Source organism: Naegleria lovaniensis (assembly GCF_003324165.1).
Source record: "Naegleria lovaniensis strain ATCC 30569 chromosome Unknown tig003, whole genome shotgun sequence".
Lineage (NCBI taxonomy): Eukaryota > Heterolobosea > Eutetramitea > Acrasida > Naegleriidae > Naegleria > Naegleria lovaniensis.
Window position 1 is genome coordinate 359,894 of NW_025407825.1, and position 24,139 is coordinate 384,032.

The 24,139-nt window shown below is 37.4% G+C and overlaps 9 protein-coding genes across 9 annotated transcripts; 6 read left to right on the forward strand and 3 right to left on the reverse strand.

Annotated features, from left to right (window-relative positions):
• Positions 1-209: 209 nt before the first annotated feature.
• Positions 210-3,850, reverse strand: C9374_009604 (uncharacterized protein; the record flags this gene model as incomplete). Its single annotated transcript, XM_044699810.1, has 2 exons — positions 210-791; positions 860-3,850. 2 exons carry the CDS (start codon positions 3,848-3,850, stop codon positions 210-212), a joined length of 3,573 nt encoding a protein of 1,190 aa, XP_044554921.1.
• A 754-nt stretch (positions 3,851-4,604) lies between these two features.
• Positions 4,605-5,114, forward strand: C9374_009605 (uncharacterized protein; the record flags this gene model as incomplete). Its single annotated transcript, XM_044699811.1, has 1 exon — positions 4,605-5,114. The coding sequence occupies one exon, from the start codon at positions 4,605-4,607 to the stop codon at positions 5,112-5,114; it is 510 nt and encodes a 169-aa protein (XP_044554922.1).
• An 887-nt stretch (positions 5,115-6,001) lies between these two features.
• On the forward strand, positions 6,002-6,871 carry C9374_009606 (uncharacterized protein; the record flags this gene model as incomplete). Its single annotated transcript, XM_044699812.1, has 1 exon — positions 6,002-6,871. One exon carries the CDS (start codon positions 6,002-6,004, stop codon positions 6,869-6,871), a length of 870 nt encoding a protein of 289 aa, XP_044554923.1.
• Positions 6,872-6,987: 116 nt separating this feature from the next.
• Positions 6,988-8,871, forward strand: C9374_009607 (uncharacterized protein; the record flags this gene model as incomplete). The annotated part of the gene is made up of 1 exon (XM_044699813.1): positions 6,988-8,871. The coding sequence occupies one exon, from the start codon at positions 6,988-6,990 to the stop codon at positions 8,869-8,871; it is 1,884 nt and encodes a 627-aa protein (XP_044554924.1).
• Positions 8,872-9,025: 154 nt separating this feature from the next.
• Positions 9,026-12,162, reverse strand: C9374_009608 (uncharacterized protein; the record flags this gene model as incomplete). Its single annotated transcript, XM_044699814.1, has 2 exons — positions 9,026-11,871; positions 11,919-12,162. The coding sequence occupies 2 exons, from the start codon at positions 12,160-12,162 to the stop codon at positions 9,026-9,028; spliced, it is 3,090 nt and encodes a 1,029-aa protein (XP_044554925.1).
• A 533-nt stretch (positions 12,163-12,695) lies between these two features.
• Positions 12,696-17,026, forward strand: C9374_009609 (uncharacterized protein; the record flags this gene model as incomplete). Its single annotated transcript, XM_044699815.1, has 8 exons — positions 12,696-12,719; positions 12,864-13,101; positions 13,145-13,232; positions 13,286-13,533; positions 13,586-15,387; positions 15,437-15,713; positions 15,758-15,963; positions 16,028-17,026. 8 exons carry the CDS (start codon positions 12,696-12,698, stop codon positions 17,024-17,026), a joined length of 3,882 nt encoding a protein of 1,293 aa, XP_044554926.1.
• Positions 17,027-17,039: 13 nt separating this feature from the next.
• On the reverse strand, positions 17,040-18,687 carry C9374_009610 (uncharacterized protein; the record flags this gene model as incomplete). The annotated part of the gene is made up of 5 exons (XM_044699817.1): positions 17,040-17,692; positions 17,752-17,868; positions 17,917-18,096; positions 18,145-18,283; positions 18,334-18,687. 5 exons carry the CDS (start codon positions 18,685-18,687, stop codon positions 17,040-17,042), a joined length of 1,443 nt encoding a protein of 480 aa, XP_044554927.1.
• Positions 18,688-18,963: 276 nt separating this feature from the next.
• Positions 18,964-20,058, forward strand: C9374_009611 (uncharacterized protein; the record flags this gene model as incomplete). The annotated part of the gene is made up of 1 exon (XM_044699818.1): positions 18,964-20,058. The coding sequence occupies one exon, from the start codon at positions 18,964-18,966 to the stop codon at positions 20,056-20,058; it is 1,095 nt and encodes a 364-aa protein (XP_044554928.1).
• A 1,248-nt stretch (positions 20,059-21,306) lies between these two features.
• Positions 21,307-24,126, forward strand: C9374_009612 (uncharacterized protein; the record flags this gene model as incomplete). Its single annotated transcript, XM_044699819.1, has 1 exon — positions 21,307-24,126. One exon carries the CDS (start codon positions 21,307-21,309, stop codon positions 24,124-24,126), a length of 2,820 nt encoding a protein of 939 aa, XP_044554929.1.
• Between the last annotated feature and the right edge of the window lie 13 nt (positions 24,127-24,139).

The following is a 24,139-nucleotide window of genomic DNA, read 5'->3' on the forward strand; positions in this document are numbered from 1 at the left end:
TGATGTCGACCGATGAAAATTTTATGCGACTTCGCTAGTGCGCTTGACGCGAACACGCAAAAGGAATCTGTGCGCATGGAATTTCAAATTCGAAAGTTGAATCGAAACGAGAGCAATAGTTAACAACAGCCAAGGCGTGTTTTCATAATGACGCATTTTGTGAATTAAGGAAGTGGACAAATAGAGAGATGTTGTTCAAAGAGAATGCCTTAGAGTTCTGTGCTCTTTTTAATTTGTTGCTCAATGTCTTGCAGACATTTCACGATGCTGTGAAATGAAGGTCGTTGCAGTGCATCAGCAATCCAACACTCTCTGGTTAAATCAAAATATTTCAGAATGGCCGAAAGTAACATGCTGTTACGTCTAAATCCAATCAGAGGATACAAAATGAGCCACTGTGACAACTCCTCCTCATTTGTAAATGGTATTGCTGGTCTCTTTCCTTTCAAAACAGAATTCAGAATATTAATAGATGCTGTTGCTTTGACAGATGAAAGTCCAACCTTCTCCGTCTCAGTATATGGAGGTAATTCAAAGAATAATTCCCACATAATAATTCCAAAGCTGTAGACATCCACTTTGGTTGCTTTCAAAGCCTTTTCACTTTTTCTATCAACTCCATTTAAGGAATCAAATGTTTCTTCTTCACTGATCATTTCAGGTGACATGTACAATAGAGTACCGACATTTCTTGTCATGGTGTAAGACGAAGAGGTTCCAATAGTTCTTGATAACCCAAAGTCACAGACCTTACATCGATTCGCTCGATCAAGCAGTACATTCCCTGGTTTCTGTTGTTAGAAAGTTACAAATATAATAACATTTAGATAAGAACAAAATGTATAATGAATTGACTTACCAAGTCACGATGAACAATAGCAGGAGTCAATGAATGTAAATAATCCATTCCACTTGAAATATCCTGTAATATCGACAACTTGTCAAGAATTGATAGGGATTGTTTTCCCACTCTGCAATTGTAAATAATTCTTTCCAAAGAACCATTCTCTAAATATTCAGTGACCATAAATTTGTTTTCTTTTGAAACTGAAACTCCAAAGAGTTGTAAGATACATGGATGACGTAATGAGGCGAGAAGAGAAACTTCCTTTTCAAACTCATCATTATCGTCATCGATTCGAGCTTTCAATGATTTAATGGCCACATCCCTATCCTTCCATTTCCCTAAATAAACAGTACCAATACCACCCTCTCCTATTTTCTTAATGATAGTAAGATCTGTAATAGGAATTAGGAATGACATGGCTTTCTTTTCCATTTCAATCGAGGGTGCATCTGCCGTGGAGGTCAATAATGGAGATCGGAGTTCATCTTTGTGAGACTTCTTACTGGAACTACTACGACCACTACCACTACTTTTAGAATAATACTTGTCTACTGAGGTCGTGTCATGATCATCACTGTTAATATTAAAGATAATGGCCTTATCAATAATTTTCTGTTCTACAGACAATTCTGCCTTCTCCTTTTCATGGAGTCGTTTCAATCTTCGTCGAATATCAATACAAATGTTCACTCCACACAACACACCAATACATGTACCAATGACAAAGACAATAAATATAATTGGTAGCACTACAAGCAAGACGATTGCTACGGGAAGTTCTTGATTGTATTGGCAAGAGTAGAGAGAGGAAGTTCCATCCACGTCAACCAATGCCAATCGATATCCTTGTTTGCATGGATTCATTTTAAATGGAATGAACTTTTCCTGTCGAGAAGTTTCTGTTCTCACAGTCGAATTATATATTCCATAATCCACTACTTCAGAGCTGTTTGTGATTCGATAATACGCTGAAATGTTCATATAATCACTGTACTGCTTGGATATGATATATAATTGAGGATATAATGTTTCGATAAATAGAGTTTCCAAATTGAGTGGAACAGATGCATTCAAAGAAGTGGCAGTTCCATTCACTCTCATTGACTCTCCAGGTGTGAGTTCTAGCATTGTAACACCGTCTTCAAGCTCAAAGGAAAGTTTAGTAATGTCTGAAATGTAATCATTTCCAAACAATAGTGCCTTATTATTTTCAAATCTCACATTTTGCATTGGTGTTTCTTTAAAAAGACTGTTGTAATGAAAAATTGCACCACCCTTCTTGAATGCGACATTTTCCTTAAATTCACAATTTTCAATGATTTTGGTCGCTTCCGCTACATAATACAAAGCACCACCCACCACGGCCGTATTTTTGATAAAGGTACAATCTCTAATGAGAGTATTCGTTTCCATTGGAAGGATACTGGAATAGATATTGACAGCACCACCAGCACCTATTTGTTTTAAACCATTGGAGATGGTAACCTGACCCGAATAGGTGGCACGATTTTGATCAAAGGTACAATTCAAAAGACGTAAAAAGAGTGCAATTTCAACATAGATGGCTCCTCCTCCCATAGCTGCTACATTATTCCTAAAAACACTATTCATTACGTAGACATCAAGAGCTGAATTTGCAATATTGAACGCACATCCAAATGAATCACACTTATTATTCTCAAATAAGCAGTTCGTAATGATTGTATTATAAACTCCTTCAATGTATCTTGTTTGGTAATTCTCTAACAAGACAGCACTTCCATTGAATCCATCTACAAATTGGGTTGCATTCAATGTAATTCGATCCACGTCTGAAAAAAAGAGAGCCGATGCTTTACCAATGCCTCTATTATTTCGAAAAGAACAAGACTGCATATATACTTCAACACAACTCAAAATTGTAACTACTCCATAAAACATTTTGAAATTGAATGCTTCTTGTATTGTGTTGTCTGCAATTGTGTTAAACATGAATTCAATTCTAAGATATGCTCGAACAAATAGAAAAGGCCCTGAATTTTGAAAAGTGCATGCTGCTACCTGATAGATATCCCCATGTGTAGAAGTTACAATACCATTATAATTGGTACTATTAATAAATTTAGAATAGCTAATGTGCATTTCCTTAATATTTGCAGTAGTAAATTCTAGAGTGTAATTAAAAAATTGAGAATGTTGAAGAAACATCGTATCACTTTTCTCTACTGTTAATTGCAATCTACTATCTTGTACGAGTATATTCGAAAGAATGGTCTGTTGCATATTTCTAAAATACAGCATATTAAATATAGAAAATTGTGTATAGACCACAAAGAGTTTCACAGGACTTCGAACATAAAATTGAGATTTCTGAACTATCGATGTTTCTATACTAAACCATTGCATCATCGAATCGGTCATGACATAGCCGTTATTGATGCCTGAAGAACAAAATGCAAGTCCTGATAGGTCATTCGACATTAGTACTATATTCTCAATATTTAAATTAAAGAAAACCATCCATACCAAGTCTGTTCTAGACTGTATAATGGAAAGAGGTTCCATTTTGCCCAAGTCAATCTTGGATTCATTAAAATTTAATTTGAATGTTCTGCCATCTGTTGAATAACTCGAAAATGTAAAATAATATTGCAATCCAGAATACATGGGTGTTAATAGTACATTATTAATATCCTCTGCTTCAATATCATCTGTAATTTGAATAAAAACCACTACTGCTCGTTGCCGATTCATGGAAATGAATGGCAAAAATTCAGAACGATTCATCACTTTTGCCAATTCTTGAAGCGCTTGTTGAATGTGTTGACATGGATTTGTAAGTGAGCAGAATGGATTGCTTTCATCATTCACTGCAGATTGATTCTTCTTTCCCATGAAGAGGTTTATCGATGCACTTGGTTGACTGTTAACCACTTGTTGAAATGTTTGATAGCAATACAATTTCTGTGGATCCACATTTTGTGCGTTTTGGTTGTTGGTCTCTTGTTGTCGTGTGTATGGCATGTGTTGGAAATTAATTGGATGAACGGTGTCAATCGTGTGTGGAGTTGTTGAGGTGGAAGATGCTTCCACAGTGACTCGTGACGAAAAAGTGGTATTTGTGGTCGTCGACCATAATGAAGTATTGTTGAAAAAGTTCCTCTCTGAAGGATAGATGAAGGTTACAGGATGGAAATTTGCAACTTGTTGTCGGACCGTATGGTGAGGTGAGAGAGCTGTTTCCGTGGCAACGACCAGACCAGGTTCCGTTGAAACTCCAAATTCTCATGGAAATGTTTCAATACATTTGGGATGGACCAATCTCAGCCAGCCAAAATTTGGGATGGTTCAGGTTATTTGGGACGAGTTAATTTCCCCGACACCTATCGGTTTCATTGGTTGAAGCCAATCCCTAATTGCCCTCCATGAACCAAAGATACGGTAGATCTGGTCGCTACGGTAAACAATGAAACCAAATAAATGTTCGACAACCTATCCTCTGCAAAGAACACAGAGGTAAAGAAGCTGTTGTCCACTGAGTGGAAAAATTTATCGCAACCTCATGTGATGGTAGTACACACAAAATACCATAGAACAAGAGTTCAGAATGTGCCACAGATGGATAAGGTGAGGGAAAAACTTTTAAATAAGTTACGTTACATCCCTGTCTTCATATTCCTTCAACAGTTTGCCAAATGTGGTGATAGTCCTGGTCCTTATCGAAATTGTGATAAGGCACTAATGCTTCTCTACTTTATGGTGCAAGGTTTGCCTTTTGATGGTACTGGCCTTCCAAAAAGCACTCTTCATTGAGTGTACAAGTTCTTCTTTAAAGAACATTACACTGAGAACAAAATGGGCAGCTTATGCGTTGAAAACCTGGTTCTCAACTCAATTGCTCAGAGTATTAACTGCACAAAATGAAAATCCGACCACAAACGAAGGAAGGGAAGTTGTGACAATGCATGGGGATGGACATGACACAGAGTTTGATTACGCCCCAGTTGACGAGAATGAAATCGTCCCAAGAAAAGACCTTTATTCGTGGAAGCTAAAGAGAACAGGTCTCCGCACTCAAGTAATTCAGGACATTCAAGGGTTTGCATTAATGGTATCAGACGCAGCTAAATGTAATCCTGATCAGACCATGTTTAAGAAAATGCCAATCCATACTCTAATGCATCCAACCGATGTCCTTCAACTTGATGGAGGATATTCCTACAAATGGATCATTAAAAAGGCTCCATATACTCCACCACAACCACAAAAGAAATCAAAAAGTCGTTAAATCCTACCAAATAACTTTTGGGATGTTCATAATAAAAATTTGGGATTAAGGCACAAAACTTTTGAAACAACATCGTTTCACTGGAACGTTCAAAAAAAAATGGTATCTCCCAATTCCCGCCACCTCTTTCAATTTCATTAAGGAAGACCGATCTCAAATCTCCGTTCCGAGTTAATTGAGCACAGCATCTCCCTCTGAGTGTGAAATGTTGTCGAGCACTGAAAATTGTGCACACGTCGAGTGTGTAAATAATAACAGCACGGTCAGAACCCAGCCCCAGGTTGCAAGCGAAGGGTTCAGCATCAATAACTTTGTTTTTTTTGAAAAAAGAGTCTTTTAAGCCGGACATTGATAGCTCCGAGAATTTTGATGCAAATTAGGGACGTAACCTTCTAACCTAACACGTCAGGGATGAAAGACAACAATTCAGGCTGTTGCGGGAAATGTACATGATCCCAGGGACTCAATTGGCTGACCCGAGAATTGAACAAGTTTCATGCACCAATACAGTAACTGTAATTCCAAGGACTGAAATGTTCATTCAACAATGACAACAAGTATTTGTGCGTTTCCGTAATGTCAAGAAAGTCCTCTTCCGAAGCTTGTCTGGCACTAAGGAACTCTCCGCTATTTTTATTTTAACGTTGTCCATTTCCTTAAATTGAAATAAAGCAGCTGCCTACATTCAAAAAAATAACATCAAACCCCATCTTCATCACAGACTTTGATTAGCAATGACAGAATTTTATGACCTAGGCAAACACTGTTGTGTGGAAACGTGTAGACAAAAGGACTTTCTTCCCTTTGAGTGTTCACATTGTCATCAACATTTTTGTTCCAAACATCGAGAATGTGCTTCTCATCAATGTCCCTCCTTTAATATTGAAATGGAATTAAAGAAGAGCGAAATTCCTCAGTGTCCATTGTGTGGAGTGTTTGTTTCCAAACAGTTTCCTCTCGAAGACAACAATTTAGTGATTCATAGACATATTGAGAATGGATGCAAAGTTGAGAAACGAAAAGATGATAATTGTGCATTTGGGGGATGTAACGAATTTCAAATGTGCAAATGTAGTCAATGTAACAAGTCATTTTGTGCGTTTCACAGACATGCAGAGGATCATCATTGCATTCATTTAAAGAAGCAACAAATACCTCTCGATCATTCCCAACCTAAAACTGAGCTACCAAAAGCTAATTCACTATTAAGGAAGCTTCACAATGAGAATCAAGTAGAGAAAAATAAGATCAACCTATCTTCGAGGACATCGTCCATAAGCACATCCAAACCAACTACCTCAAACCCTTCTTTGTCACATCCTACGCAGTACATCATTCCTTTAAAAAACAAACATCTCGATGATGCTGATTCTGTAAAAACAACTGTGTACATTACGTTAGATGCAACGAAAGGAGTACCAATGAAATTAAGTCGATTATGGTCATCAGGTAAAACGCTTGACCTCATTGCAGACTATGGAAAAATTAAGAACAACAACCACAAACTACCACAAGACTCGGAAGATCGACTCAACTTGTATAAATTAAGTAACGGAGCTGCCACAATACTGCCAATCTCCAAGAGAATTGAGGAAGTGTTAAATAACGGGGACGTGATTATTTTGGACACTAATCGAAATATACAAGTTGAAAACAACAAACTATCAAATCTCATTCCAGTTAACCCTTGTGCTAGGGAAGAAGTGTCCTTTATTGACAAACTGACAAGAAATTACAAACAATTATTCTCACAATAAATGTTTTTATTTCTATCAGAACAGTGTGAGTTAATAATTAACAACACATTTTCAAATCCTAGAGTTAATATCATTAAATTCAAAGTTTAGATTGAACAAAAAAAACGCTCAACAAAATGCCTCTCAATCTGAACGTGCTGGCCGAATCAGATTCCGATGATGACCACAACAGTAGTACAATAATTCAACAATCTATGAAAAAGAAGGCTAATTTGGATTTTATAAGTTTTGATGATAGTGAGGACGAAAAAGATGAAGGAAATAATTTTCAAAGTGCAACAACACCAAACCAAAACGGAACCAACCATATTTCGGATCATCATCATGATGATAAAACAACAACATTAAACAATATAACCATTGGACAGACGGAAGAAACCTCCACAGAAACCAACGACCAATTAAAAGAGGAAAATGCTGCAGAAGTAGCACAAGTCACCAAAACTCGAGATAATATTCTCTCCTTATTTTCAAGTGCTCAATCTCAATGGTCTCATCACTACAACATTGAAATGGCTCCTGGACAAAAATCCGATGCAAAACCCATCCTTTCAAGTTCCGTGAAGGAGAGAATTGCTGCTTTGAAAAATAGAAAAAAGAATGTAAGCGAAAGCCTTGCAAGTTCTTCAATCGCTTCAGTGCTAGGCGGAGTTTCTTCAAGCAGTAATGATAGCAGAGAACAACCTGGTGCTGTTTCACCAAGCACATTACTAGCAGACCAAAGCCCAACAGAGGTGTTGGATAACGATGATGATGATGATGACGTTTCAAATAATATTACAGAAAATAATGAAGAGGAAAGTGCTGAAGGTTATATTAAAATTGATGATACAATAACCAATCATCAATTTAATTATGAAGCACATAATGCCTATGCAAAATATCAAACCTCAATTCCTTGGCAAACTCAAAGTTATGCCTCATATTCCCCTCCTTTACGATTACATTTTGAATTAATTGATTTCTACAACTTTGTAAAACAGACAAAAGAAGAGGAACTAGTGAGAGAACGTGTTATCGAGAAGGTCACCAAGTTATGTAAGGGTATAGATCCCAATTGCAAAATTCAACTTTTTGGTAGTTATCCTGCAGGATTAATGTTACCAGGAAGTGACCTTGATTTACATGTTATTTCAAAATCCAACTCACAAAAATCGTTTCTTGAAAAGCTCAATAGAGAGCTCAACAGGTCCACTGAGTTTGTGGAAATTAATTTTATTAGAAATGCAAACGTGCCAATTGTCAAGTTTAAAGAGGCACTGTCTCTTCAGGAAGTGGATGTTTCTTGCAACAATGCAGACACAGATTCAAGTGTAGAGTTTATTAGAAAAAGTAGTGAGAAGTATCCTGCCTTTAAATATTTATGTTACTTTCTCAAATACTTTTTAAAACAACGAAATTCAAACATGGTCTTGCACGGAGGACTGTCCAGCTATGGTTTAAGTTTAATGATTATTAGTCATTTACAAATGCATACAAGCAATTCAAGCATTGAAGAAAGAGATGTTACATCACTAGGAACACTGTTAATAGACTTTTTCGCCCTTTATGGCCGATACTTCAATTATTACTTTACAGCCATTAGTCCAAGCGGAGAAGGAAAATATTTGCCCTACGTCATGAAAATACGTAGTGGATACTCGTCAAGTCTCAAATTTTCACCAAATATCATTGATCCAACAAATGCACATAATAACGTGTCTAAAGGTACTAGTGGACTTCTCTCAATTAGAAACTCTTTCAGCAATGCATTTGACGCTTTAATGTCACCTACTAACATTAACAAAGAATCATTACTCTCAACTATTTTGCGAGTCAGTCCTGATTTGTGTTGGAGAAGGATTTACATTCATCAAGATCGATCCTTTATCAACACGTGCAAACAGTTTGCCGGTTATTTTACTCAATATTTTGGAGATGAAGAGGAAGAGAAGAAAAGTAAAAAGAAACGATCGTTTACCAATGGAGGATTTAATCAGAAGAAGAAAAAGAAGTTTTAGACAAATTTTCATTAAATGTAAGCCATAATTTTTTCTTAATTGAGTTAATAAATAATGTTTGTACAAGTTTCAACGATCACTATTAAATCCCTTCTCTGTGTTGTTTACATGATCACTTGACCGTAAACAGCATCGTTGCCTGGGATGAGATCTTTTAAACTCGATCATCTTCGTCGCTGTCTGTGATGTTAATTGTTTTAGTGGTTGTGAACCCCATGTCATCATCTGATGAACTTTCATTGCCCATCAATTCTAACACACCAGAGCCACTATTCAACATTTCAATATCTGGAGTCTCTTTTTGACCCAACATTTCATATTGTTCATAAAGCTGCTTGTTTCTAAAGTAGAAGAAACAAATACCAACAAGCAGACACACAAACACTGCTGCAGTGATAGACAATCCAGTGACAGCAGTAAGTTTTCCAATTTCCAACTCATCACAAGTGAGTGTTTCGTCCTCTGGAAGTTCAATACCTCCAAAGCAATCTCGTGGTTCCTTCCAAACGTACTTTTTCTTGAAAACTCCATTTACACATTTTGTCTCAACAAAGGTATAATCATCTTGGGAACAGGTAATACAAGAAACATCTTCCTCAGGTAAAGGAGCTGATGATCCAGAGTATGGATAACATTTTGCACTTGGTTTCAAAAACCATGTCTTCTTTCTTCTTCCATTCTCACAATCACTGCTGACCACGGCCTCATAGTCATAAACAGTACAAATAGGGCAAGCAGCATGACTTTCCCACAAGATCTTAGTCGAGCAAACATCAGAAAGTGACATTACTCCTGTTTCACTCACTTCAGTCACAATAACTGGTTTACCAATGCCTTCTTTTGGATTGCATTTCAATTCAATTTTTGTGTTATAGACACCTTCGTTATTGGCACACTTGTAATCGGTACCAAGGTAGACAGTGAGACCATCCCCTTTTGGAGATTGATAATATGAAATAGTGGATCCCATGTCGCCACTTGTATGATACTTTGGATTTTCACTTGAATCATCTTCTACACACGAATAGGTCGTGTAACCCTTTCTACGATTTCTGGTTGTCACTTCCTTACGTTGTTCTGATAAAACTGAAAGTCTTGACTCTTTTTGACAGAATTTGGTGTAAGCCGTGTCAAATTTGTTACAAAGATTAAAATAAAGCTTGAGAGGAGAGTTGGGCAGTGCGAGAGGACCAAACACGTTCAACTCACTGTTCAGGGCACTTTGCAAATTCGTCAAATTGTACACAATCTCAGTTCCAGGGACAGAAAAGAGGCAAGTATTCACACAATCTGGGCTTCCTGCATTAGAAAAGGTACCAGCTCCACAATTAAGACACTTATTTTGTCCAAACTTGTTTTGGAAAGTGTTTCTATAGCAAGCCATACATGCTTCTTGTCTAATATTTGAGTAAGTTCCAGGACGACATGGTAAATGCTCATCAGTACCTTGAGGACAATAGTGACCTTCTCGACATTCATAACATTTATCGGAAGCACCTGAAACTTCTCCCTCTACAATAATGGATTTGATGAGAACGGTTGATTGCTTAATCGGAGAGTCATACTTTTCAAAAGCAAACGTAAGAAGGTAATGTCCAGCAGGATAATATCTTGTTTTGAATGTACCTTTTAACTCTTTGAGGGTTTGTCGAGAGAAATCTCCAACCAATGTTCGATTGATAAAGAATAAGAGTACGGAAGTGTCCTCATCCTCCGATGCAGTTAAATGATCTTCAGGTTTGCCTGTTGTAGTAGTAGTACTTGTTGTTGTTGTAGTAGTCTTCGTCGGAGTGGTAGAACTCAACTCGTATTCAATACTGATGGATCCATCCGTATATAATTCAATGGGAATGGAGAGAACACTTTCATCGCCATAGCCATTAGCACCAGCATCGAGATAGGCTTCTCTCTTTTCAACATTGGATACAATGGACCAACCCTTATGTTCCTTATCGCATTCTCCGAGACATTTGGTAGACCAATGCGAAGGTAATGAAGTCATCTCATTGAAGAAATTAGAATCATAACGAAGGTATTTCAATGCATAGTAACCTTCGTAACATTTTTTACATTTTAGTTCTTTCAAATCGTAATATTCTCCCTTTCCAGCACATCGTTGACATTCATCATTCTTACGGAATAATCCTGTTGGGCATTGATTGCATTCTTCATTGTCCTTATTCGTTGGAAGTTCAACACCTCCATTGCAAATTTTAGGCTTTTTCCATTCATAGATTAATTTTCTTTTACCGTTTGAGCATGGAGTATAATGAGCTGCATAATCTAGAGCAGTACATGAAGGTTTTGGAGAGCAAGAGGTAGATCCTGACAATGCATAGGTATTGTCTGGACAAGGTTGACATTGAGTTTGTCCAGGTTTGTCACTAAAAGTGTCCAAAGGACATGCTGTGCAAGAAGCTTGTCCATGTTCATTGTTAAAAGTACCTGCTGGACACTTGGTACAATACTCAACAGATAACTTATCTCCATATATTTTGACCCATTTGATATATGCCATTTGTTTGGTACTGGAGGATTGTGCAGATGCTTTTTCAAATCTCCATTCAATCACATGATAACCTTTTGTCAATGTAAATGATTTGACTGTATATTCATGCACATAGCTTGTTCTTTCTAATACTTGTTGATTGTCAATATACAGTTCCAATCCATTTCCAGTATCAGCATCTACACGGAAACTAAATTCAAGTTTTCCAACCTCTCTCAAAATATCAACATAATAAGTGAGAACAGATGACACTGTTCCTGTGGATTCTGATTGATCTCCTGAATGAATATATTTGTAATTGGTTGAAGCCTTCCATGAAGAACATTTTGGATTTTTAACTCCTTCAGAAACACAATTTGTTTTCATGGAATCTGGTAATTCTTCCCAATCATTGGTGAGAATTCCTTCAGAAAAACTAAATTCACCAGGACTACATGGCTCACATTTCACAAAAGGTGGTCTCAAAAATTGACCATTGCTACATGTTAAATCTTTTCAAAGAATTTTAAAAAGGTATATGAATTCAATCAAAACTTACTGCAAGGGAGAGTTTCTGTTGAAATTGGTAGTGATACTCCTCCACTGCAATTATTCTTCTTGTAATAAACAACAGTCCTTGTGTCACTCATTTTCACGCAAGGAGTATAGGTTGCTCCGTAATCATCTAGTGTACATTCTGGTACCTCATTTGTGTTATGAGAAGAAGAAGAGAGATTATTGGTGGTTATTGTTGTGTTTTCATTGGCTCGTACCAAACCGATACTTGTCCACAAGAAGATCATCGCGATGGATAACACAATGAGCCAGGATGATGGCAATTGGTTTTGCTTCAAGCCTCGTATCTTCATCATGATGAAAGTTATTATTAATTTTAGATGTTTTTTCGATATCGAATTCCGACAAAGAATAATGATGACCAAAACAACAGCAGCAGCAGAACACTCTCAATCTCGATAAATTAGTGTGGTTCGCTGTTATCTAAAAATTGATGTTTGAGATGATGAAAGAGCTCGATCTCTTGAAGGTCTTGCCACCCACTGAGGTTGTCGTGGTAAAGATAATTTTTTTCTTTTGATTTGCTGATGGGTGAAATGCTAGCCGATGAAAATATTCCATTTGTGATTCGTGAGGCACAAGTCGGCGTAATGAAAGAATTATCCAACACTGGAAGCCTCAGCTTTCTTTTAATTGTTATTATTAATTGATCAATGCTTTTATTCTGCATAAACTCCTCCACAATTAAATTGGAGACGCTTCTTGAAAGTTTTGTTCACCTTTTTTAAAAATATTCAAAGGACGATCGTCTCTCCTCCACATGCTCACCAACACCTTTGAAATTGTAGGTTTTGTTTCTCTGCTTGCCAATCAATTGTTGATGATGATCGGATTGTATTCAATGTGCTGAATATACAATTGTTATACAATTGTGATACCATAATATCATGTAACAACATGTTGTTATGATGGCGTTTCAATGAAAAAGAATTGTAATACATCATCGGGACATGACGATAATATATCATTTGAGTTGTGGAAAATTAGTGGAGAATTGACACGGTTACATCAGCTAGTGCAAGGAGAGTTGAACAAGCAAAGAATTTTGATACCCTATGCGCTGCTTGTTCCGAACGAATTATATTTGTTTTTCTTTCTTAGGCATCACTTATCGCGAAAAGAAAAGATTCAGTCAATAATTAATGATAATAATTTAGATGTTAAAAGTAAGTTTGGTACAAGTGCGTGAAATTATTCATCATTGGATAGTCGAGAAAAAGAGTTTTTCTGATTTTTCAAGTTTACCAGAGGATGAAACCAAACTTTTAACTGTTGCGACAAAAAACTGGATTCAAAAGTATGTTTAAAACTAGTTCTGGCATTGTTATTGACAAAATGTACTCATGAAAGTACTTTAATTTTGGAGCATTCATATTCATGCCAAGGAAATTTTATTTTTCTTGCAGGTAGTGAAAAGACCGTTACCTCTGACAATTCAAGCTTAATATCAATTACAGGGTTTTCTGTTACTTGTATAGTTCACAACAATTTCACATTGAAAGTATTTATTAATGTAAAAAAGAAGATGTTCAAAAAGCTAAACTCGGAAGACACAATTTCAAGAATATCTTCCAAAAGCCAAAAAACGCCGTTTTGGGGTAAGTTTATTGATAGATGTCACTCGATATCAAACATGTTATCTTGTGACAGTGTACACTCCATTTAGGGGCCTTCCTGCACGATTGACCACAAAAGACAAAACTTCGTCTAGTGACGAATACAATGCAAAAACTCAAGCAACAGTTCTAATAGAAGGAACACCAATATCTTTCACTTGTGACGAATATCTACTTGCTATTGAAAATAATGATCAGAACCTAGAGAAGTATTTTCCTTCTTACAGAAATACACCTCGCCAAAATCCACCTAGGTCCAAATTACAACAAAAAAACAAGATTCAATCAGGCAACACACCTAACAACTCTGCCAAAAACACCAAGCGAGCATCAAATGCTGAAGCTTCCTCCAATGGAAAGGCTGCTTCCACTAAAAAACAAAAAACAGAGGTTGTTTTACCGGCCTATGCTTACACAAGAAAAGAAAAAAAGGAACATACACCAATGTTGACAGCATCACCAACACTTCTCAATCTGTCAATGGTCGATGTAAAGAAAGAGGATACTGCGACTGTCGCAATGCCACCACCATCCGTTCCTCAATCTTTACTAACTGTTGACCAAGAAGCTATTCCAATGGAAGCTAATTTTGTAGCTCAAAAATCAGAAAGCCAACTCGAAGACCAAGCAGCAAAAGAGCTGACAGCAGATCAGTTCAATCAACTTCTGGACTCGTTTGATTGGAACGAACCGAATGATAATCTACAACCTCCTACTACTTTGGAAACTTTACCATCTAGTACAACTATTGAAACAGTACAATCTGAAACGACACCTACGAACACGGTCATGCCATCTCCGTCGTTAGAGCAACCGCAAACAACCCCAGTAACAAGCACTAAATCTCATCAAGATGAAATCAACGAATTTAAACAATTATTGGATCAGAGAGAAGCACAACGTAGATCTATTCAAGACATGCAGATTGCATTTAAAGAAGAAAATTTAGTATATGAGCCACAAACCAAAATGCTTTCAGCAGCACCCAATTTTTTAAGCAATTTTATTGATCTGAAAGATGAAAAACCATCAGTCAAGTCAGAAATATTCGCAAATGACTTTATTTCATACTACAGCACTCCATCTTATACATTATGCACCACTGATGAGATGGAATATCCAAGAAAAACAAATTTTTGTCCTCCAACAAGCTCAATGGAACAATTCTCATTATTGACACAAATGCCAAAAGAGAAACGGCAAAAAAGAGAAAAGAAAAACAAGAAAAAGAATGCTAAAAAAGAAGAAATTAAGGAGATTGCAGAGACTGCTCTAACAACCACCGTTGAAGAGGTGTATGACGAAGAAATTACGAATTTTGATTTTGCACATTCTGACGTTTCAGAACTAATAGACATTGTATCAAACACAGATTCAAGCATCACCATCTCTGATATCTTGAAACAGGCTCTTTATTATATATCGGATGATAATGCTGGTCCTGTTAAAAAGGGAGAATTACTTTCATTTATGTTGGATGGTTGCTGGAAAGGCTACGACTTTCAGTCAAACCAGCAATCTTCTATCGAGGTTTCAAACACACTATTGGAGTCTATTCAAATTGTGTCTAGATACTGGTATCAATCAGAATCCTCTCTTCCACATATAACGAACGATGAAGTAATTTCTGTACTGTTTAAGATATCAGAACTGTTAACTAAAACAGAAGGAGAGGAAAATATTAAGGGGCCAGTGAATATGGAACACTCTTATTTCCAACCACTAGAAACACCAACAATACGTGTTGGGTATATGGAGCAATGGCTTGACTCTCATCCTGAAATCATCAATGAATGGGAAAAATCGCTTCTTGAGCCATATGCACCTCCCAAAAAGGTAAGTTTTTTGATTTTCTCATTACACATACTAAACTGTCACCTTTTAGATAAATTATTGTGTGATTGGTGTCGAACCATCAGCATTTAACACCAATGACGGACTATTCTCAGATTTGAATGGCTTTTTTGAAAATTTAAGCTCCATTTACGAGATGTGTAAGCTTGGAATTCATTTACCAATTCACAATGAATTAGTTTCAGAAGGTATCATTCCAATCACATACAATAGATATTTCCAACCAAGTACATCCACCAATATCAAATCTCAAAAATCTCAAATGGAAGAATTTATTGAGCAATTCCAAAAGGCAGCAAAAAGAGCAGGTATGTATCTTTGATCGTGATTTGTTTATAACCCCAATTTGTAGAGCAAGGAATAATTTCTTTTTACAACAATAATCCTAAAGATGAAAACGTATTTATCTATGTCGTTTTCCCTTTTCATCTGGCCGAAAAGATGGAAGAAGCCACATCCATACCAATGAGTAGCATGCTTTATCATATTTTTGGCAATATTTTAGATCATTTACAATTGAATATCAGTCAAGAAAGTGATGTCATGCCATTCATCCATGTAAGTACCGGATGTTTCGTAACTTTTATTAATTTTTTGATCATTCCTATTGTTAATGTTGCAGTTCATTGATCAAAAAATAGTGGATGAGCCATATTTAAACTATCCTTTAGCCACTCTCAAACAAATATCCTTGTCCGTTTACAACAAGTGTAGAAGACAACAAAAACGATGGAACAATCTTTCAGGCTATTTTTCGCTTCTTCACGAACCTGCATTTGTGCTTACCCCAATTGAGGTCGCTCCAGATACCAGTCGAAACAACCGATCACCTTTCTCAGAAATTCAACAACAAAAGCTTACTCTTCACTGTGCATACAGCATTACTGAAGAAACCAATGGCGAATTTTTTGTCACTGTTGTATGGTCCGACTATTCTGGAAATTTACTCGAATCTACAATTATTGATAGCACCAATGTTATGGCTGACGATGGAAGAAGGATGGAAGCTGTGATTCAAAAAATTCATGAGCAAAGCACCATTTACATGACAAGCCTAAATTCTAGTAGCCATCACATTGAATTTTCTTGGGAGTATACTGTTTGTAAGGTTGCTCCAACAGAGAATCATCAAGTTGTGTCAATGTCAGATGAAGAGCTTGCTGCATGGGGAAAAATTAAGGAATCAGGCCATAATGGGGCCATGTACCTGGTGTCTCTTAACGATAATCCAACATTACAATTTTTCAAGAATAGACCATCTGAAGGACTTGACACATCACACACCGGCGTAATGTCATATATGCATGTTCACGAAGAATATGGCTATATTATTTCATCAACAGAGGAAAGACCACAGGATTTATTGCAGGATGGAAGACGACAGGATATTTGTAATAACAAGAGCGTGATTGAAATTAAGTTGTTTGTTAAAGGTACTGAGAAATGTTTGCACATTGGTAATATCAGACATATTTGCAAACAGTTTTATAACCTGAGCTGGCTGTCTGTGTCACCATTGCATCCAAGTCGATACACAGTGCTTCCTGTTCATGTGCAACTTTTGCGAAACATTAACACTAATTTGAATCGATATGTCCAATACGTTGCAAACAAGAATTAGCTAGTAAACATGTTTACTTCTGGTTTTCTTGTGGCTTTTGCTCTAATTTCATTTCGAAAAATAAATTATCGTCTTGTTGTTGCATTGAATTATCGCTCGTTAAAGCAAATGCTGAATGAGTTGAAGCAACCACTCTTACCACTTTTTTTCCTTGCAACACAGCGATTTTTTCTGGATAATCAATGTAACTCGTTCTATCGTCGCCCAATCCTGACTCTCCATAACTGCCTTTTCCAAATACATAAACATCCCCCTTTTCTGTCACCACATAGTTACAGGTTTCAGAACAAGCAATCCATACAATCTTATTATTACTGAAAAAGTGGTTTCTATAAACAGTTAAATCATTTTTCCTAATTATATACTTGGGTGACAAATCTAAACACTTCTCAGAAAGTTGTTTCTCTGATTCCACAAGGAATGGCTTGTGTAGGAGATTTTCATCACTCATTTCAATATGTTTCAACAATCTCATATATCCAGCATTGTCAAGATTGTAACCCCAACAATACACACTTCCATCTGAAGTCCTAGCTAACGCATGATACGTGCTTGCTGCAATTTGAACAATTCTACGTCCGTTTAGAGAACTAAACAAAAGAGTAGGGACACAATCCTTAATTTGCTCACTTTCAGAGTCAACGCTTCTGCCTCCCCATTGGTACACTAGTATATATTAATATTAGCATACCAAACAAAGCACATTTCAACCCTCAAAAACAAACCTTCGTAATTTGAACTCAATGCAACATTAACATGTTCCTTGCTTGAACATGAAGAGCATAACCAATCGATATCCTCCACATGTCTAAAGTATGGTTGATCTTCGAAATCACCATGTCCTTTTACAACTTTAGAATCTTAATGTCATCAACAGGCTATATACTTACCGAGCTGTCCAAATGCTCCCAAACCAGCAGTAAATATTTTTCCTTTTCCTGTAATAAGCACTGTATGCCTAGCTCCACACGATGCTCGTCGAATTTTTCTTGACATCATTTGTTCCACAAGTGTTGGAGATGAAACGTTGCTCATGTGACCTAATCCTAGTTGATAGTTGAAATTTGCTCCTAAAAAACGATGCTCATAAGACACACTCTCTCAGAATTAACACTTACCACAAACATACACTCTCCCCTTGTTGCTAAGAAACACTGTGTGGCGATCACCGCAAGCACTGTAAACAATAACATCATCCATTAAATCGAACTGTACTTCCTTTGGAGAGGATGAGTCTTCAAAATTACCATGACCAAGCTGATTGAGGAAGATGTGTCATTTTACAGAGCAAGATGTCAGATACTTACTTGCCCATTTTGATTTTTTCCAAATGAAAGTACTCGATGGTTGGTTGTAATTATGACTGTGTGACTGCCTCCGGATGCAACGAATCCAATTTGTTCATTACTACTTAAAAATTGTTCATTGTTAATTCTTGTCGGAACTGAAACAACATTGATGAGAGAGTCTTGATTTATATCTTGTTGGGTTCCTAGTTGCAAATTGTTCATCCCCCACGCAAAACATTCATCGAATTGATACGACAAAATATTATGAGGATCATGAACGTTTGTTTGATGTTCATGTGATGGAGTTGATGCCCTTGATCTCATGCTGGATTCACTTGATGCTCGGGACATGGTTGTAGTACGATCTTGCATTTTTTATTGTAGAGAGGATTGGGCGCCATTGAAAAATGAATATGTATACAACTCGAATCAAACTGTACCCACCACTCACGAGAGATAGATTTGAGAATTCTCTCCAATAAAAACCCTGCTGGTGTAACAAAGGAACTTGTTCCCTTTAACACGTAGCGATCACGTTCAAAAATATATTTTCGAAAAGAATAAAAAACTCTCAGTGGCTCCATTTAGGTTCGAACAACAACATAAAAATTACCATCACGTGGTTATTCAATCTTCAACACCATCATCATGTTTAGCGGAAGACCCATCAACATGAGCACAAGCAACACATACCCACCACAACAGATGCCTCCCCAGCAACCATATCAACAACAACAATGGCCAATGTCTCAAGATCAATTTAATCAATTAACAAAGCAACAAAATCTTCAAAAACCAACTTCCATCATCACAAAGGTTTATCTTCCTGATGATGAAATTAGACGTACCACGATTGATGCTTCCTTTGATCTCAAGAAAATCAATGCTAAAGTTAAAAGCTTTACCAGCGTCGCTGACAAGGATCTCGATCTTGCTTGGTTTGATGATCAAAACGAATTCATCCGGTTTGACACCGAAGAAGAATGGGCTGAAGCAATCAAGTATGCTTCAACAGTTCCTGTTTTCAAATTGAAGGCTACTCTTCAAAAGAAGCCAACCGTTCAATCGCCACCACCTTCAACCAATACCAGTCCAGTCGTACAGGAGAAGAAGCCTGAACAGCCACCAGTAGTTCAACAACCACCAGTCGTTCAGCAGCCAAAGCCACAATCTCCGCCTGTTGTTCAACAACCACCTGTTCAACAGCAGCCACCTGTCGTTCAGCAACCAAAGCCACAACAACCACCACAGGTTCAACAACCACCTATTCAGCCTCCTTCGTTCCCTCATCAACCATTGCAACCACAGGTACCATTCCAACCACCTTTTAATCAACCACCCATGATGAGATCTCCAATGGGCCAACCACCTCAGCCACAACTTCAACCTTTTGGTGCAATGACTCAACCTCCATCCATGATGCAGCCAATGAATCAAATTATGAATCCACCAATGAATACAACTTTCATGCCATCACAGCCAAAGAATCTTGGAAATAGTGTAACCTTAAATCAACCACATCCACTTAACACGAGTGGCATGAGCAATAACACAAGTAGATCACCTCAGCCACCATCTCAGCCCACTGTCGTCGATCCTGACTTTGAGAAATACCGCCATGAATTGCAAGCTTTGGAAGAGTGTCAAGCACCTGGTACCAAGGAGTTACAAATCAAATTGCTCAAACAGTACAATGGTGATCTTGACAGAGTTGGACAAGAATTGTTCTCTATGAATTTTTAACATATTAAATGCAAATCATGCACATTTTATCTCTTATCGATTCCGTACTGTCTAATTTGGACAGTTCGAAAAGAAATACTTTGTCCGCTTTGAAGAACCAATCCAAAAAATTACCCTTTCCTTCGTAGTGTTGGTTATTATCAGTCATCATCAAAAGCCTTCAAAGAGGAAACACAGAGCTTTCCTTTGAGATTGTCTTCATCATCATCACCATCAACTCAACTGCTGAAATTGGATCGACCAATTCATCTGACCAAAATCAGCACAAGAACTACACGTTGCATCAACAGAGTTTCATTTGAAAACAATCAAGAATCTGCTTGGTACCATTGCTTCCTCGCTTTGTATTCCACTGGGAGTTTCTGTGTTGTAGTTGTAAGTAGTAGCCGAGTAGTAATAATTGTTCTTGGAGAAATATGTACTTTGCCAATTATTCCTCATGCAATCGTATTTATTTATGGCTCGGTATTATTATTGAATGATAATTCTCATTGATAAACAACAACAAACGTACAACAACATCATGATACTGCTTGATCTCTCACATTTCTGATCATTCATCATCCTCTCTCTTACAATTACCAAATCCGTCCAATCATCAAACCGCTTTAAATTTCATCATGTACTTATCCCTTGTTAATATGAACCATGTCTAACCACACCACCTAACGCTGTCTCATCATCATCCTCTTGCAACACTCAAAATCTAACTTTTTCAATCTCTTTTGGCGCATGTTCACGGATGACTAATGTCGGGTTGGCCTATACTTGGAAAAGAACACAAAAAAAAGAATCTAAAACAACCTTCCGGATCCAACCTCCCAAAACAGCAACAGGCAGCATCGTTGAGAACAGTTGACGTGGACTTTGCACATTGCTATACTTGTGGATTTGGTCATCATCAAAGTGTTGTGGCCTTTTCATCATTGCACCTATTTATTTATTCATATTGAGTTCTCTTGACTCTACATTGTTATATTCCTCTTTGTGGTCCAATTTACATACATCACGACCATCCATTTGGGATCGATTCAAGTACTTTCTATTAGTTTTTAGCAACATCTAAATATTTATTACTTGGGATACGTTGTTCTATCAACGCGCGACACTATTTTGAAATTTTCATCAATATAACCCAAGTCTGCGGATAGCTGTATCAATTTTTGATCCAAACGCCGTTTCGTTTCAAATAACCAAATAACTCCATCAGTTGCTTCATTCCCATCATCACCAACCATATCCATCATCATGCAACAACCACCACATCCATCCTACTTGCAAACTGAAACTTCTAGTCGAGAAGTTTCAGCGCATGGTCTTGCTGGTTCTACTCCATACTACTCGAGCCATCATGCTGCTGTTGGAAATCACCATTCCTCGACAGCATCTTCATATGCACATAACTATCATGATTATTACACATCCTCTGGTGGGAATAGTTCCGCCGCAGCTCGTCTCATGCCAATGTCGTCAACGACGACGAGTCATCACTCGACGCAACTCGGCGCTCATGATTCAAAATATCACCATTATAGTTATGATGATAATGGTTCTTATGGTGTGCAAGGCTCGCACCATCACCATCATCACTCATATGGTTCACACCCTCCTCACCATTCATCCTCATCTTCATCCTTCTACCATGCAAGTGGGAAGAGCTCATTACCCAATAGCAACAGTAGTACTAGTTCATACTATAATCGAGAAGATGGTTTGTATAATAATACCAATGCAGCTCACTCATCACTCTACCATTATCCTTCTTCACTTACTTCCTTTAATAGAAAACCAGCAACAACCACATCTCAATATGTACATGCTGTTGGCTCTGTCGGATACGATCGATCCATGCAGCCAGCAGAAGATATTGAAGAGGATATTCCTATTTCCAACAACAATCCACACCATTCATTCACAACAAGATATCCTTCTCAGTACTATCCATCCACAGCATCAACAGCTGTTACTCCTCCTCCTCCGCCTAGTACTGCAACACAAGATTTAAATTCACCACTACCACCACACACTCAACCATCTCATTCGTCATATACGTCTTCACCCTATTATGCATACAGTAAGCATCAATCAGCATCTACAGTGCTAGAAGACAAGTATATGAGATCATCGAACCATTCAGCAGACACGATTTCACCCCAAGCAACTGTTCAATCTTCATTCAATGCTGAATCCAAGTCGATAACACCGTCAAAGACAGAAGGTGGAGTGTTAAGCACAAGAAAAGCTCTCGATGAAATGATGCAACGATTGAAACGTGACAAGGAATCGCTCCAACAACTTAAAACTGAGATACCATCATATAGCTCAACTCATAACTTCCAGACTCAACATACAAGTTCTCATCCACCCTATTCATATACCTCACCACAGCAATATTCATATCCTTCAACAAGATATGGTGAATACTATTCAACATCAAACATGTATGGTGGATATTATCCCCATGACGAATACTCCCCAGGTATTTCTTCACATCATGCATCTTATAATCACTACCAATCTGATGTTTATAGTAGAGGAATTGCAAACACCCATCCCATGGATAGCGTTCCAGATGATGCAGGCTCTTTCACAAAGTCACATTCATCTCCAAAACCTCATCACGCTCCCAATGGCCAAGTATATCATCAAGAAAGGAAAAAACTTCAACCACCTTCTGCTATGAAAAAGAAAGGCCCACCTCCTTCAAACACTTTGCAGAAAAAACCAAAACCAAAACATCCACAAACATCGTTGGCTACTTCTCCATCGGCAAACGAGAGTGCCAACAATGCAATCAGTACCACAGTTTTGCAGAACGGAACTCCAACCAAGAAAGTCAAACCGCCCAAGCCAGTCAAAAAGAAAGATCAACCTGCATCTGATGTTACGGGCTCAACTGCTATAGAATCGACGGATACAAGTTCAAAAATTGCAACAAAAACCAGTTTAAGGGTTAGAGCTGCTAAGCAAAAAAGGAAAGATATTTCTCAGCTTCTAAAGGATGACAGTGAAAATGAATTGGCAAACTCTCCTGAAGAAGAAAAATATCGAGCAAATGGAAAAGAAGAGGACGAAAAAAGTCAAGAATCTGTGAAATCAAAAGAGAATGTTGAAATTGGAGAAAACTTTATATTTTCCTCAAGCAACATGGATTTATTATGTGACACTGTTGACATGGTTTCCAAATGCACTGAATTCTTAGTGACAGAGCTGGAAAAAAGAAGCAAACCTTCTTCTGAGCTCAACCCAGAGCTTGAGAAGGAATTAATCGATCTGTCTGTCTTTAATTGCGTATCATATAATGGCAAGAAAAAGTTTGTTAAACCACAAATTACCAAAAGAAAGATTAGCAAAAAAGTTGAAAAATCCAAGAAAAAGATACTCAACACCAATTTAGTTGTGAATGAAGAATCAGGAGAGACAATTCGTAAAGGAAAACTGAAAAGAGGTCCTGGAATTGACGTTTATGAAATTATTTGTGCCTCAAGACTAGAGAAGTTGGACAATGAAGAATTGAGAAAGGAATTGCTCTCAAACGAAAGCAAAACAAATCTTCTACAAGCTACAGAGATGTTAGAATCTGATCTCCAAGAAAGTGAGCATGACGCCAAACCTTTGATCTATTACCTTTCAGGAAATGGTGTGGAAATTGAACCTCACAAAAACATTCATCACAAATCGATACTTGATTTAATTGAGACAGGACCTATCAGAACAAATGATGGTAATGTTTATTCCATTAATTCTCAGAGAAGGATTCTCGAATTATACAACCTTGACAAAAAAGCAATTTCTAGAGATCTAAGAAGTATTGAGAAAACAAGTAGATTGAGCCCTGATACCTTAAATGAGCTACTAAGCGACAATTTTGAAGACAACAATGACGTTGCTATTCCAGAACCATCCCCAAGAAAGAAAATTTCTCCAAAACGTTCTGTGTCTTCAGTTTCCTCAGACGACAAAAAGAAAGAGGACGAAGAAGAGCCTGTCTGCAACCAACCCCCAACAGATCAAAAAAAGAAGAAACGAAAGTTCATGACTGACAAGAAGCAGAAAAACACTTTCTAGTGTACTGGAATAA